The sequence below is a fragment of the Bos javanicus genome, chromosome 15 (genome assembly GCF_032452875.1).
Source record: "Bos javanicus breed banteng chromosome 15, ARS-OSU_banteng_1.0, whole genome shotgun sequence".
NCBI classification, from domain to species: domain Eukaryota; kingdom Metazoa; phylum Chordata; class Mammalia; order Artiodactyla; family Bovidae; genus Bos; species Bos javanicus.
This window is the reverse complement of record NC_083882.1, coordinates 42769415-42785187: the sequence shown is the minus strand read 5'-3', so window position 1 is coordinate 42785187 and position 15773 is coordinate 42769415. Positions and strand designations below refer to the sequence as shown.

Here is a 15773-nt window from a genome sequence, read left to right as displayed (position 1 = left end):
CAATGTCCTACCCTGGGGTAAATAAAGCTCTCAGGTTCAACCAGCTCTCTTACAGAAGTCAAGACTTAACTGATTGAGCTCATGTATCTGGTTTCCCCAACTGCTAAGTGCTCAGAATTTGATTTTCCCTACTTATCTTTTTCTTGAGAATAGAGGAGAGGTCTTTTAGAGATTTCCTTTTCTTCTTAGGAAAAACGATATATAAAAATCATGGGTTTTTGCTGTTGCAATTTTCTAAGATCTATTTCTACATTAGTGAGAGGGTCCCTCATACCCTGCAGTTTATTATAAGGCTGGAAATGGAGTACTCCACTGGGTTTTTAAGTTATAATTTACCATTAAAAGATCTTAGCTAAGATCTTACACATAAAAATTATGTATCTGCTAAAACGAAAATAGTTAAATCCATGATATTTTTGAAGAGACATATAGTAATCTCAGTTATAAAAAAAACTAAAATAAGATCAGTTATTTGAGATGAGAAAATACATAGGAATAATCTATAATCTCCATAAACCAGTCCTTTAAAAAATCATCTTGGCACTGAAAGAACATGATAAACAAAATAACCCCTTGGCAGTACTCATGTTCCATTTAATTTTCTCTTGAGGACAGAAACTACAGGATAACTTCATGACAAACAAAAACAACTAAAGTTTTTGAATCACTACCTAAAACTTAGTTCATTTAATGTTTCTATTTTAAAACACCAACACAGATGTTTGGCCTCTCTGCCTTGAAACTCTATGCTTTTGTAAAAAAATGTTCAGAATGTTATGTTAAATCCCCACAAGTATTGTAACAAGAATATAAATATTAATAAATCCCAAGTTGGTAAATAAGTAATTCATTAAAATAAAAGTATCACATATGAACTCATTTATAACCGAAAAGAGCCTCTCTATAATAGAACAAAGACAAGATCTAATTTTATGAAATACTGAATTACAAAACATTAAGAGCTCATTAGTGCAGGTGCATTTGGAAGCAGCAGCAACAACAAACCCAAGCTTCCCCCAACAGAATATGATTATTCCAATGAAAAGGAGTATTTTTCTAGCCCAAGGGTACCTGGCTATTCTGTAATCAATTACTAATTGGTTTATGCTAAAATTAAGTTTAGATAAAGCCTTCTAATTTAGTTCTTCAGTTAATTCAGTTCAGTCGCTCAGTCATGTCCAACTCTTTGCAACCCCATGAACCCAGTTAATTACAGCACATAAAATACAAATGGAAAAAAGCCTCCCAAAATAGTTTTTTCAGTTTTATCACCAGGATATTATCTAAGTTTAGGACTTCTTGTAACCTTGATCTCTTAATCAAATTCTTTTGTTCTCTGTAATGATAGTACCAAAGGAACTGAAACAAAGGAACAGAAGTAGCAAAAGACTTGTGATTTTTATGGCAAATGAATTATGTCTTACTCTTCTCATAAAGTTTCAATAATTCCTTCCTACAAAAATGAGAATACTCTTCTGTTATAAAAAACCCTTGTTATATGTTTTAGATAATTTAATTATGCTTATGTGTATGTGTGTGTTTCAAGCAGAGAAAAGTTTAAATGGAAGTCAAAACTCTTCTAATCTATATATGTCAGAGATAACCATTACTAAGGATTTAGTGTAAATATCCTTCTAGATTTTCATTATAATATACATACCTACATACATATAATTTTAGGTCAAAATAGAATTATATCTACCTTATGTACCCCTGGTGGCTCAGATGGTAAAGAATCTGCCTGCAGTGAGAGAGACCTGGGTTCAATCCCTGGGTTGGGAAGATCTCCTGGAGGAGGGCATGGCAACCCACTCCAATATTCTTGCCTAAGGAATCCCCATGGACAGAGGAGCCTGGTGGGCTACAGTCCATGTAGTCACAAAGAATCAGACATGACTGAGTGACTAAGCACTACCTTATGTATCTTTCTGTGTGCCCACCTGGCAATATGTAACAGAAGTTTTTTCCTATAGGAATATATTATAGTGCTACCTCTTTTATTTTAGTAGCAGAACAGTATTCCAAAGAAGTGTTCTACCATACTTACATTAATTTATATCCAAATGGTAAACATTTAGGATGCTTTCAATTTTTGATATTATAAACTATTATAGCTAGTCTCTTACGCTCTAAAATAAGAATTTATTTCCAGTAGAGGTGAATTATCTCCTATTTTGTTAATTTGCTTTAATAAACCACAAAGTGCTTGTTACCAGATTACATTTTTCATTCTAGCTTTTAAGTTAGAATTTCTGAGAAAGATATTATCTGAAATGCATTTGAAAAGATAAATACACCCTGCAAAAAAATATAACAGTAGTACCCTAAGACATTAATGTGTATAAATTATAAGGAAGACCTTAGCAGACATTTCTCTAAAGAAGACATAGAGATTGCCAAGAGGTACATGAAAAGATGCTCAACATCACTAATTACTAGAGAAATGCAGATCAAAAACTACTACCTCACAGAATGGCCATCATCAAAAAGTCCACAAATAATAAACGCTGGAGAGGATATAAAGAAAAGAGAACCCTCGTGCACTATTGGTAGGAATGTAAATTGATACAACCACTATAGAGAACAGTACAGGGGTTCCTTAAAAAACTAAAAATTGAACTACCATATAATCCACCTGCAATGCAGGAGACCCCAGTTTGATTCCTGGGTCAGCAAGTTACCCGGGAGAAGGGACAGGCTACCCACTCTAGTATTCATGGGCTTCCCTGGTGGCTCAGACGGTGAAGAATCTGACCCGGGAGACCTAGGTTCGATCCCTGGGTTGAAGACTCCCTGGAGGAGGGTGTGGCAACTCACTCTTGCCTGGAGAAACCCTGTGGAAAGAGGAGCCAGGCGGGCTACAGTCCATGGGGTCACAAAGAGTCAGACACAAATGAGCGACTAAGCACAGCACACAGCACCATATAATCCAGCAATCCAAACATTTGCTGCAGCACTATTTACAATAGGGAGGATATGGAAGCAACCTAAATATCCATCAACAGATGAATAGATAAACAAGATGTGGTGCATATAAACAATGGAATATCACTCAGCTATAAAAGGAACAAAATTGGGTCATTTGTACAGGCAGGATGGACCCAGAGTCAGAGTGAAGTTAAGTCAGAATGAGAAACAAATATTGTATATTAACACATATATGTGGAATCTAGAAAAATGGTACAGATGAAACTATCTGCAGAGATGAAGATGTGGAGAATGGAAGTGCGGGCATGGAGTTGGGGGTTGGGCCATGGATGAATTGGGAGATGGGGACTGATGTATGTGCACCGCCATGTGTAAAACAGATAGCTAGTGGGAATTTGTTGTTCCTGTTGTATAATGTAGGGAGCTGAGCTGGGATGATTTAGAGGGGTGGGATGGAGGAGGTGGGAAGGGAGGTCAAGAGGGAGGGGATATATATATATATATATATATATATATATATGAAAACAGATAGCTGATTCACTTTGTAGTACAACACTGTAAAGCAACTGTAACCCAAGGAAAAAAAAATGATACAATTAATACCCATATACATAGGTTAAGAAATAGATTATGAACCGAATAATTCATTCATCATTTGGATTACCCATCATTCATTGCCCTCTATTTTAACCGTACAACTGAAAACTGGCTGAAAAGGGATGACAAAAATATAGACATTAAGTAATATACACTGAATGTTTCAAAGATGACTTCACTTCAGAAAGCTTACTTACAGAACTAGCAAAATAACCTAGTATTTTTCAAGGAAAAAAAAAGGAAGAATAAAAACACTCCTAATATTTATGCTGAGCAATACATAAGTGTTTCTAACAGAAATGCTACAAATATCAGCTCTTCATATTATCAGATGTGGAAGGCTTAAGAACCTGATATATAGTAATTATTGAACTGCCTGGGGGAAAAAAGTATTATTCTCAAATAAGAAGAGAAATCTGAAAGAACTAAAAGTTACCTGTAGAGTACAGTTCATCATCCTTATTATGTAGTCAAACTGCTGATGATCTAATATTGCCCGGTTCTGCTGAACATGTAAACCCAGCTCATCAGTGAGACACTGTCTTGCTGCCTTTCCTTTAAGGGCTCTCAATGCAGCAGGAAGGGTCTGAGGACATAAGAGGCAGACATGAACAAGAGGTTTCACTGGAAAAAAAATAACTTTAAATCATGCTAACTCATGCATATCCTGTAAACCATTTAACAGAGCTATTAGAATTAGAAAAGAGTTGATTTGCTGTTAAGGACAACATGGATTTATAGTGATTTTTTAAATTTGTAAGGCAGCATGAAAATAAACAGGACTAGTTTAAGTGATACATTTAAAAAACATTAAACTTCATTAAAAAAAAAAAACTTATCAAAACTGTGGCCACCAAAATAACTGCTGCTTCAGATTCTGAGTCAAAACCATGGATACTTGACATGTTCTTTCAATAACTGGCCACATCTTCACAGCAAGAATAGAAGGAAAAATTAAAATGACAAGAAGCATGAGTGATTTTATTCTTTTATAGTGATTAGCAACTTAATCACTACTCAGTTTTAATTTATGACTGGGAAATTCTGCAATCCCTTCTATTTCAAAAGTATAATTAAGAAGGAAAAAACTCAGAGCAACAAATAGAAATCTTTAGGTTTACATACTAAAACTCTTCCACTTCCTCACCCACAAGAATGCCTCTTCCAGTTCACCTTTAGAGCCTGAGTTACTTTACATAACGTAGTATTAACAATAGGCTTATTTAACTTTGGAAATGTAAAATGAGAACAAAGGAGCAAATAAGAAGGAAGGAAAAAGACTGAGAGTAGGAGGTCCTAATATTGTTACAAAGGGCACAAGAAACAGCGTGAAAGTTGAAAGCAAGAGAAGCAAAATAAAGTCCCTTTAACACTTCAATCATAAGAAAAAATGGATTCCAAAAAACTCAAAACACAGACTTGAGGGTCATTAAGTGGATAAAAACTTTGTTTCACAAGCTTTACTCGCCCCATGTAATAAATGCTCAGAACTATGACAAGTCACTAAGAAAAGGTGACATTAATTTTTAATATGTTTTATTAAAGAAGGCAAGAAAATGTGCTATTAAAGCACACATTAAAGGCATATTTAAATGAAGATCACAATTTTTATAATTCATTACTTGTTTTAAGTAGATTTTTTGTAATAAATAAAATTATATTGTAAATGTTTTTAAGTCTCTTGATGAAAGTGAAAGGAGAGTGAAAAAGTTGGCTTAAAGGTCAACATTCAGGAAACTAAGATCATGGCATCACTTCATGGCAATTAGATGGGGAAACAGTGTAAACAGTGGCTGACTTTATATTTTTGGGCTCCAAAAATCACTGCAGATGGTGACTGCAGCCATGAAATTAAAAGACGCTTACTCCTTGGAAGGAAAGTTATGACCAACCTAGACAGCACATTAAAAAGCAGAGACATTACTTTGCCAACAAAGGTCTGTCTCGTCAAGGCTATGGTTTTTCAGTAGTCATGTATGGATGTGAGAGTTGGACTATAAAGAAAGCTGAGCACTGAAGAATTGATGCTTTTGAACTGTGCTGTTGGAGAAGACTCTTGAGAGTCCCTTGGACTGCAAGGAGATCCAACCAGTCCATCCTAAAGGAAATCAGTCCTGAGTGTTCATTGAAAGGACTGATGTTGAAGCTGAAACTCCAATACTTTGGCTACCTGATGCAAAGAACTGACTCATTGGAAAAGACCCTGATGCTGGGAAAGACAAGGCAGGAGGAGAAGGAGACAACAGAGGATGAGATGGTTGAATGGCATCACCGACTCAATGGAGATGAGTCTGAGTAAACTCCAGGAGTTGGTGATGGATACGGTGGCCTGCAGTGCTGCTGTCCATGGTGTCGTGAAGAGTTGGACACGACTGAGCGACTGAACTGAACTGACTGAAGTTTCTAAATAATATGCCAAAATAGAATTTAATGAACAATGTTTAAAAGTTTCAGGGGGGGAAATGACTATCAATATTTCGGGCTTGGCTAAGATTTTAAATATTAGACACTATTCATTTAAAATGATAAAAACAATGAAAGAATACTTTATAAAGAAAAGGGATGGAAATAGAGGAGAGGTCAGTTGGCAAGCTAAACACAGAAATCTGAAAGGGACATGATGAATATTGGGAATGATGGCGTTTTATTACCTTTTCAGTCTCCAATGTTTTATTTTCAAATATGAATGAAATGCAGTTTCTAACGACTTCCAATCTCTGTGCACTGTTGAAAACTGTTGTCACTTTATCCATTATTGAAACTATTAAAGGAATATAACACAAATTAAATTCCTTTGGCAATAATAAAAGCAAGGGGAATATTACTATTTACAGTTTATATGACTCTGTTTACATGACAAACACTTAAGCCTTTATTTCCCCCTTGTTACATGACACTGAAGGTACTTCATCACTTTGATTACATTTCTACGTTGTGAAGTGACAGGCTAATCAATAGCTTACTGAGGATAATTTCACAGGATAGATGCTAATACTGTACTTAACTCTTACACAAATTAATTCACGTTGCACAGTAAAATTTTATTAAGCAAAGATAAGCATCTCTTTTTTTAACCGTTAGTTGTAAACAAACAGACAAGAAATGTGTCAGGTACAAGATCATGACCAACACAGCTAACGCTCATATATAGAGGACTGACTACTAACAGGAAAAGAAGCTGATATTTCTAACATATTACCAAAGAAAAACCACATACCACTAAAAATTAGGTTCTAAAAATCTGAGTATAGGTGACCTGAAGAAGCACTGCACACAAACAAAAGTGATTATGGCCGAACAACTGCTTTACAAATCTGGGAGAGTCACTTTTCGGTTCTGTGAACTTAGTACCTATCAACTTCACAAGATTGGATAATTCTAGTGTACTACATAAGCTAAAATTACTTAAATGTAACTTATTAAAAGAATACTAGAAGATAGAAATTAAATCAGTATTCATTAAATAAATATCATTTGTACAAATCAGGTAGTAGCTATAATTCTTAAGCCTTATATTTTATGATTGCTCTTACCTAACAAGAAAAACCATAATACCATACTCTTGGCCTTCCTTTCATTTCATCAATATGAACTTTTACATTCTTAAAACAAGTTTTTAAACTTAAAAATTTTGAAATAATCATGAGCTTACACAGAGTTACAAATTAGTACAGAGAAGATCCATGTACTTCACACCCAACTTCCCCAAATGGTGGTATCTTACCTAACTATAGTGCTTTATCAGAATCAGGAAATCAATCTTACTTGGTTTTTACTAGTTCTCTTGAAATCATTTAAAATTATGTAACAGTAATGACCATGATGGTAAAATAGATTATTTCATATGACTTTCTCTGTCTGAAATGTGCATTCTTTATTTTGTACTCTGGAGCTTCCCACATGTGGAGGTCTGTGGCATAGATAGAAACTGAAATTGATCTGTATTTAGAGTAGAAAATGTCTTAGTCTCCAAGTAAGACCACATACTTTAGAGAGCAACAATAAATTTTTAGTTCTAAAATTTCTTTCATAGCATTGTAAATTTTCTTTAGGATGAACCATTAAAAATCCCACCTTTTAAAATAATGAATCTGTTTACCATCTGGAAATTATTACTTTCCTTTGGAGACTATGACTTAGTTCATTCCCAGGACAAAGTTCTTCACTTAGAGTTTGATATATCAGGGATTGGCCAAATCCTCAGCTGCAGCATTCTAATACTAGCTTTCTAACAGTTGACAACAACTCTGGTTTATGGGTATTCGACTTTTCAGGTCTTCCTTCTTAAGGTTTTGGCTTTCAAATGCTATTTTTAGCAGTTCATCATCATTCTGGCACCTCTGAAGAATAGCTGGAAAGTAATTACCTTCTCAAAATGTGAATGGTTCTTAAAGTGACATAGCAATTGTACACTCATATTAAGTGGGTATCATGTAAGATGAAACACTCATACTTTTAAAACTTTAATGCAATGAAAATCCTGATTCTGATCAATTTAAACAAATCAGAAATTGGACAGAGGTCCCTGCATTCATCTTTCACTCATTCATTCATCATTCTTTCATCTGTTTGTTTATTCATTCATTTTGGTTTTATAGGCAGTCCATGCAGGGACAAATACTGAGTCATATGTATTTCTCTCACTGACTACAATGAGAGATCCCATATGCATATAAAAAATTTGATGTTGACTGAAAATGAAGAAAGTAAAGAGATTATACAAAAATAATACTGAGACAAGGCTACAATTCAAGCAGATAAAATTTTAAACCAACTTCATGTGTGTACTTAAAGAAAGCATTCAACTAAGTTATGAATATTAAACTTACAAGATGAAACCCTTCAAAAAGTAACTACCCTAACACATTGGCTTCTCTATTTTCTTCTCCATGTGAAAGTATGATCAACACTTAAGTATAAGCTGGTATTATGTAGGGAAATTACAGCAAATTAGTATTATTAAGTAAATAATAAGTAATATTCACATTACTATATAATATCCCTGACCAGGGATCAAAGCTGGGCCCCCTGCATTGGGAGCATGGAGTCTTAGCCACTGGATCACCAGGGAAGTCCCTGTGTCTTATATCTTGATTAAAAGTTTACCTTAAAACAAACAAATGGATAAATACATACCAACAGGTGGACCTGCAGGCACAACACATTTCTTTTCCACTCTTGAAGCAGGAGGTGCATTCTGATTCTTAGCAAGATTTTCCTGTATTAATTCCTGTACCCGAGTTTCATTAATTTTGGGGAAAGGAAGAATATGAACTCGCAAGTGGGATCCTTCTGTTGGGCGTGGAACTTTCTGAAATGCCATATGAGGGTTTGGATTCTCCTGCAATATTAAACATAGGTAAGATTATTCAAAAGTTAAAATAACAATGGCAGATTGTTGGCCAGAGGGACAGAAACTGAAATCAGACAGGTGAGAGATTGTACATATATTCAGATATATGCCATAAAATACAGAGTCCTGGAATACATGAGCTACCAGCAGCATCTGATATAGCTGATCAATCACTCTTTTCCTCTTCAACACACACTTTCTTCACTTGGTTTGTAAATTTCTTGCTACATCTTTGTCTATTTTTTATCTCCTTAATCTCTTAATTATGTGACTACCCCAGGGCTCAGACCACAGGCCTCTTTTCCATTTACATTTACTTCCTTGGTGATAACTTACAGTCTCGTATTTTTAACTACAAGAACACCAATGATTCACAAATTTTGGTCTCCAAATAAGTGTCCTCCTGAACTCCATATCCATATATTCAACAATGCGCAAATACTGTTTCCACTTGGATTTAAAATAACATCTCAAATATATGTTCAAAACGAGAACTTAGTATTCACCTCCTCCAAAACTGCTATCTACAGTCTTCCTCACTTCAGTACATAGCATATTTATTTCTTCTGATCACTTCAGTGAAAAACTTAGAGTAATCATTAATGCCTTTCTCTAATACCCCATTATCCATTCCTGGGCAAACCTTTAACTTGTGTCTTTAAACTATGTCTATAACCTGACCACTTTTCAATACATCTTGGTTTAAGTCAGCATCTCTTTCATATTGCTAAGAACAGTCTCCTAATCTGTCTCCCTGCTCCACCCTTGCTCCCACTTTCACTCTATTTTTAATACTGCAGACAGAGTGATCTAGTTAAAGCATGTCAAATTATTATCTACTTGTTCATAATGAGTGGGACACGATGTTGAACACATATCAGGACTGTATTAGTTAAATTAATTGTGTCAGCTAATATTTTCATAGACCCTAGGAGTTGGCATGGAGTTTTATCCAGCCACTACTTATGTAGAATTATATTTCAAATACTACAGGCAGAGTGGAATCCATACTTTTTACAAAGTTCCATCTGAAAGGCTGCTGTACAATCATTCTTAGGCCAACTCTTGCATTTACCATTCAGTGAAACCAGAAAGTTTCTTTTTCCTTCTGAACCTGCATTATTTATGTTGTACATTAAGCTCAATATTGCCCTACATATTCTCTGGACAGTTAAAATGGCCAACCAGCATCATCTACCAGAGCTGCTCCCCACAATTCTTTCTGATTATTTGGCCCAGACCCAGATAAAGGAAAGGCAGGAGCAGAGTAGAAGATAAAGGGAGCATGTCAGTAACAGAGTGGAAATAATACTCCTTTAAGTGTCCGAAAGCCTGGGTTCTAGTTTTTGCTCTACTCATTATGTGATACTGGATAAACAACTTTGCTAAGTCTATAAAGGCATGCCTTGTTTTCTTGCACTTCACTTTACTGAGCTTCATCAGTTCAGTTCAGTCGCTTAGTCGTGTCTGACTCTTTGCGACCCCATGGACTGCAGCACGCCAGGCTTCCCTGTCCATCACCAACTCCCGAAGTTTACTCAAATTCATGTCCATTGAGCCATCCAACCATCTCATCCTCTTCGTCCCCTTCTCCTCCCGCCTTCAATCTTTACCAGCATCAGGGTCTTTTCAAAAGAGTCAGTTCTTTGCATCAGGTGGCCAAAGTATTGGAGTTTCAGCTTCAGCATCTGAGCTTCACAGTTACTATCTTTTTCACAAATTGAAGGTTTGTGACAACCCTATATCGAACAAGTCTATTAGCACCATTTTTTTCCAACAGCATTTGTTCACTTTGTGTTTCTGTCATGTTTTGGTAATTCTCATAATATTTCAAATTTTTTCATTATTATATTTGTTAAGGTGATCTGTGGTCAGGGACCTTTGATGTTATTATTGCAAAAAGATTATGACTTACTGAAGGCTCACATGATGGTTAGCACTTATTTTTTTAACAAAAATAGTATTTTTAAATTAAGGCACATACATTGTTTCTTTTAGACACAAATACTATTGCACACAACAGACTACAGTATAGTGTAAACACAACTTTTATATACACTGGGAAACAAAAAAATTCACAAGACTCACTTTATTGTTATACTTGCTTTTCTTCAACTCACAATATTTCCAAGTGCCTATACTTACACTTCTCTTAAAAGATTCCTGAGCTGGTGAAATCAGATCAAAAACTTGTTCCTGCCAAAGTAGCCCTCGTATACACTTTGTATTCCCCCTAATATACAAAGATACATTAGCAAAGACAGAAAAAAATAAATTCCTAAGCCAAGTCTTCACAATCACCACTATCTAAACTATATGCTGAAAAAACTGTTCTAAAATTACACCAGATTAACACCAATATCACTGGTCTGGAGTTTCTGAAACTGCCCTTTCCAAAAGCAGTATGTTTGTTCTCTGTTCTTTAAACACAATATCTAAGATACTTTATCTTCTCAAAAATTATAAATATACATTTTCTAAAACTCATTGGACAGATAATTCTTTCAGGCTGGGGAGGTAATTCATGTGAATTTTGAGTTTTAAGTCATTTAAAGTATATTTGTCACTATTTCTGTTTCTATATACACTATTTTCTTTATAATAAAGTTAAAACTAAATATATTTCCTATGATGTAAATAATATTTATTACAGTGAATTTTAAAACATGGAAAAATAAAAGTAGAAAAGAAATCTTCTTAGTGATGATAGTATTTTTCCTAACATATTTTATCTCTCTCTCTCACTACATATTCTTCTTATTCCAAAAATAACTTAAAGTGGTTTACAAAAATAAAGATACACATATTGATTGCTTCTAGTCAAAAATTCGGTAATGTTACAGGTTCATTCTAAACTGCATAAGCAAGACTGAAGATCTAAAAATAGTCAAGGGAATTCTGAAGAACAGTAAATGGAGAAGTCAAACTCTCCAGATTATAAAACTTATATAAAACTTTAATAATTAATACAGTATGGTAACTAGTATCACTGAGGGTTAAAGGGCTCATGAAATCAAGAAGCCCAGAAACAGGACTATAAGTGAAAATGTGATAGAGATGGGAGGCACTGTAATTCAGAAGGAAAAGTTAAAACAGTTCAGTGAAAGAGAGTAATACAACCAAGTATTTTTAGCTCATGGTCTCTGATGTCAGACTGCCTGGATCAAATCCTAGCTTAGCCACTCACTAGTAGTGTGACCTAGTGTAGTATCAATTCTCTTACTACTTGTGTTTTAGTTCCCTCATCTGTAAGGAAGATAATAATACAATACCTACTTCATAAGGTTCTTGTGAGAGTGGAACAAATTATTATAGGAAAGCTTTATAACATACACACACATATTTCCCCTGAACAAATCTAAAGCTCTTTTCCAAAAGTCTAGAGTATATTCATCTGAAAAATGTTCAGTCATTGCATATTCTATGGCATGACACCAAGCTTCTAAAACTAAAACCCCACTTCTTTTTCCATCGTATCATCCATCTATTCCCATATATTCCCATCATATCACCAGCTACTTATATTTTTAACAACAATAGTATTCAATAAGGGTTTAAATATAAATCACTTATTAGAGAAAATATATAGCTATTCGTCACTAACAGTGTTTTTCTTCTCATAACCAAATCCATACACAATTTAGAACAATAAGCATCTAAAACAAAAATAACTTTAAAACAAAGTTCATATTCTTCAGTTGTACAGATAAGTCTTCATAAAATTCAAATTATGGGTTAAAGTTACTGAATAATAATATATTTAACTGTTTTTAGAAAATTCAAGAAAGGCTCATGCCCCAAGATCTAGTATTGAACACTATTTGGTTTTCCGGCTGCCGTATCTGTACACTGCTGCCCTCTAACGGGCAGTATGGTAATTATAAAGGACTACATTCACCACCTCGCACCCAACTTGGTTGTATAATGACTTCTGAGAAGACAGCAGAAATGAGAGACATTTTAAGGCTGGTTGAACTCCGCATGTTCTTGGAAACATGTGATCTTATTTATAACTCCAAATGAATTTAGAACAATCCCTTGAAGACTACTGAGCTCATTAAAAACCGCAGACCAATTTCATTGTTTAATCACCATGTTGAAATAAGAAAATGCATTATTTTCCAATAGAACAAAAGAAGCAGCCAAATGGTCAACTCTGATTTTCGAGAAGTGCAAATATTAAGTAATAACTAAGGATTTAGACAACCACATACTTAAGGTGAACATAATTCTGTCCAAAGCAACACGTTGGCAAAATGTACTATTGTTTAGAGGAAATTTTAAAGTTGGATAATGATTTTCAAGAAATGAGCTCTGTAATCCTGCTTTTAGAGAATACTCTATCAATGGGAAGCACAATGATTTTCTCAGACTTGAGAAACTGACACATAAACCATCTGGTCTGGAAACATGGATTTTTCTTTTGGCAAACTAAATGAGAATATGCCTAGGGCTTACAGAAAACAAGGCTGAGAAAGCATTTCAAATAAAAGCAAAACAAAAAAAAAAGGCCCAAACTCTACTGGAAATTCAAAGTAGGCACATTGGGGAAAAAAACTTCTTCCACACTGGTCTCAACAATGAATGATAAATCAATGTGTCTCTATCAGAGGCTACCAAGTTTCCCATATTAGTTTAGGTATTTAATAATTATTTAATGTGCACCAATCATATCTACAGCTGTTATACAAATTCTTAAAAATCCATTCAAATACAGCCAAAACAAAACTATCATTGGACTGAATTGCTAAACACTGACAAAATGGACTTTTTGGACTTGCCTCACTGTGAACACATTTGCTAGAATGAAACATCCTCAATTTTCCATCTCACAGAATTAATTAACAGAATTAATATCTCATCCTGAATACAAAGAAATCTGGTGTATGACTTTAATATTTGAAGTGCTGGCTGCCCTAATTCAAGGTTTATTGACCTTGACACTATTGACATTTTGAGCTAGATAATTCTTGTTTGGCAGTGAGGGGTGGGGAAAAGTGGGTGTCTTGTATATTGTAAAATGTTCAGAAGCATCGTTGGCCTCTAACTAACTATATGCCAGTAGTATACTCTCTGGTTTTGACTACCGAAAAATGTCTCCAGACACTGCCAAATTTCTAGGGGAACAGTTTGCCCTTGTTAGAACAACTGCTCTATTCATGACTCTAGAATGGAGGCTGCGTGTTCTAAGACATGTATCCTTTTTACAAATACCAAAAGAGCACAAGTGACTAGCTAAGAGACTTAATACTCTCACACAGCTGCTGGCATGCAAATTAAAGCCATAAAAGATAAAACTACAAACCTATTAAAATGGCTAAAATTAAAACAACTGAGTACACCAAGTGTTGGTGAAGATGCAAAGCAAACAGAACTCTCATATATTACTGGTGGGAATGCAAAATTGTATAGACTCTTAAGAAAACAGCCTGGAAGTTTTTTATAGAGTTATCATCTTGTTACCACTGTTCTAGCAGTCTATTCCTAATTACTCACTCAAGAGAAATAAATATGTTCACATAAAACCTGTCAGATTGATTATATTCTTTGCAGCCAAAGATGGAGAAACTCTATACTGTCAGCAAAAACAAGACCTGAGACTAACTGTGTCTCAGATCATGAGACATCCTTACTGAAAAATTCAGACTTAAAGAAAGTAGGGAAAACACTAGACCATTCAGGTATGACCCAAATCAAATCCCTTATGATCTTACAGTGGAGGTGACAAATCGATTCAAGGGATTATATTTTGTAGACAGACTGCCTGAAGAACTATGGACAGAAGTCCGTAACACTGTATAGGAGGCAGTGACCAAAACCACCCCAAAGAAAAAGAAATCCAAGAACACAAAATGGTTGTCTGAGAAAACTTTACAAATAGCTAAGAAAAGAAGAGATGTGAAAAGTAAAGGAGAAAGGGAAAGATATAAGCAACCGAATGCAGAGTTTCAAAGAATAACAATGAGAGGTAAGAGAGCCTTCTTAAATGAACAATGCAAAGAAATAGAGGAAAATGATAGAATGGGAAAGACTAGAGATCTCCTCAAGAAAACTGGAGATACCAAGGGAACATTTCATGCAAAAGATGGGCACAATAAAGGACAGAAATGGCAAGCACCTAACAGAAGTAGAAAAGATTAAGGAGAGGTGGCAAGAATATACAGAAGAACTGTACAAAAAAGGTCTTAAACTGCCCAGGAGAAACACAATGATGTGGTCACTCTCATCTAGAGTGGGGTGTGAAGTCAAGTCGGCCTTATGAAGCATTACTAAGAACAAAGTTGGTGAAGGTGATGGAATTCCTGCTGAGCTATTTCAAATCCTAAAAGATGCTGCTGTAAAAGTGCTGCACTCAATATGCCAGCAAATTTGGAAAACTCAACAGTGGCCACAGGACAGGAAAAGGTCAATTTTCAATCCAATCCCAAAGTAAGGCAATGCCAAAGAATGTTCAAACTACCACAGGATTGTATTCATTTCACATGCTAGCAAGGTCATGCTCAAAATCTTTCAAGCTAGGCTTCAACAGTATGTGAACTGAGAACTTCCAGATGTACAAGCTGGATTTAGAAAAGGCAGAGGAACCAGAGATCAAATTACCAACATCAGCTGGATCATAGAAAAAGCAAGAGAATTCCAGAAAAATATCTACTTCTGCTTCATTGACTATGCTAAAGCCTTTGAGTCTGTAGATCACAACAAACTGTGGAAAATTCTTAAAGAGGTGGGAATACCAGACCACCTTACCTGCTTCCTGAGAAAGCAGGTATGCAGGTCATACCTGTATGCAGATCAAAAAGCAACAGTTAGAACAGGATATGGAACAATGGAGTGGTTCAAAAATGAGAGAGAAGTACGTCAAGACTGTGTATTATCACCCTGCTTATTTAACTTA

At 35.1% G+C, this 15773-nt stretch overlaps 1 protein-coding gene across 2 annotated transcripts in view; it reads right to left on the bottom strand.

Moving 5' to 3' along the window:
- SBF2 (SET binding factor 2) overlaps window positions 1–15773 on the bottom strand; it is a 499008-nt gene that overhangs the window by 196349 nt on the left and 286886 nt on the right. For both annotated transcript variants that reach the window (XM_061440817.1, XM_061440818.1), the window contains exons 14-16: window positions 8662–8866; window positions 6177–6286; window positions 3962–4111 (exon numbers count right to left, since the gene is read on the bottom strand). In XM_061440817.1, coding sequence (XP_061296801.1) covers window positions 3962–4111; window positions 6177–6286; window positions 8662–8866 — 465 coding nt within the window. The remainder of the gene's footprint in view (window positions 1–3961; window positions 4112–6176; window positions 6287–8661; window positions 8867–15773) is intronic.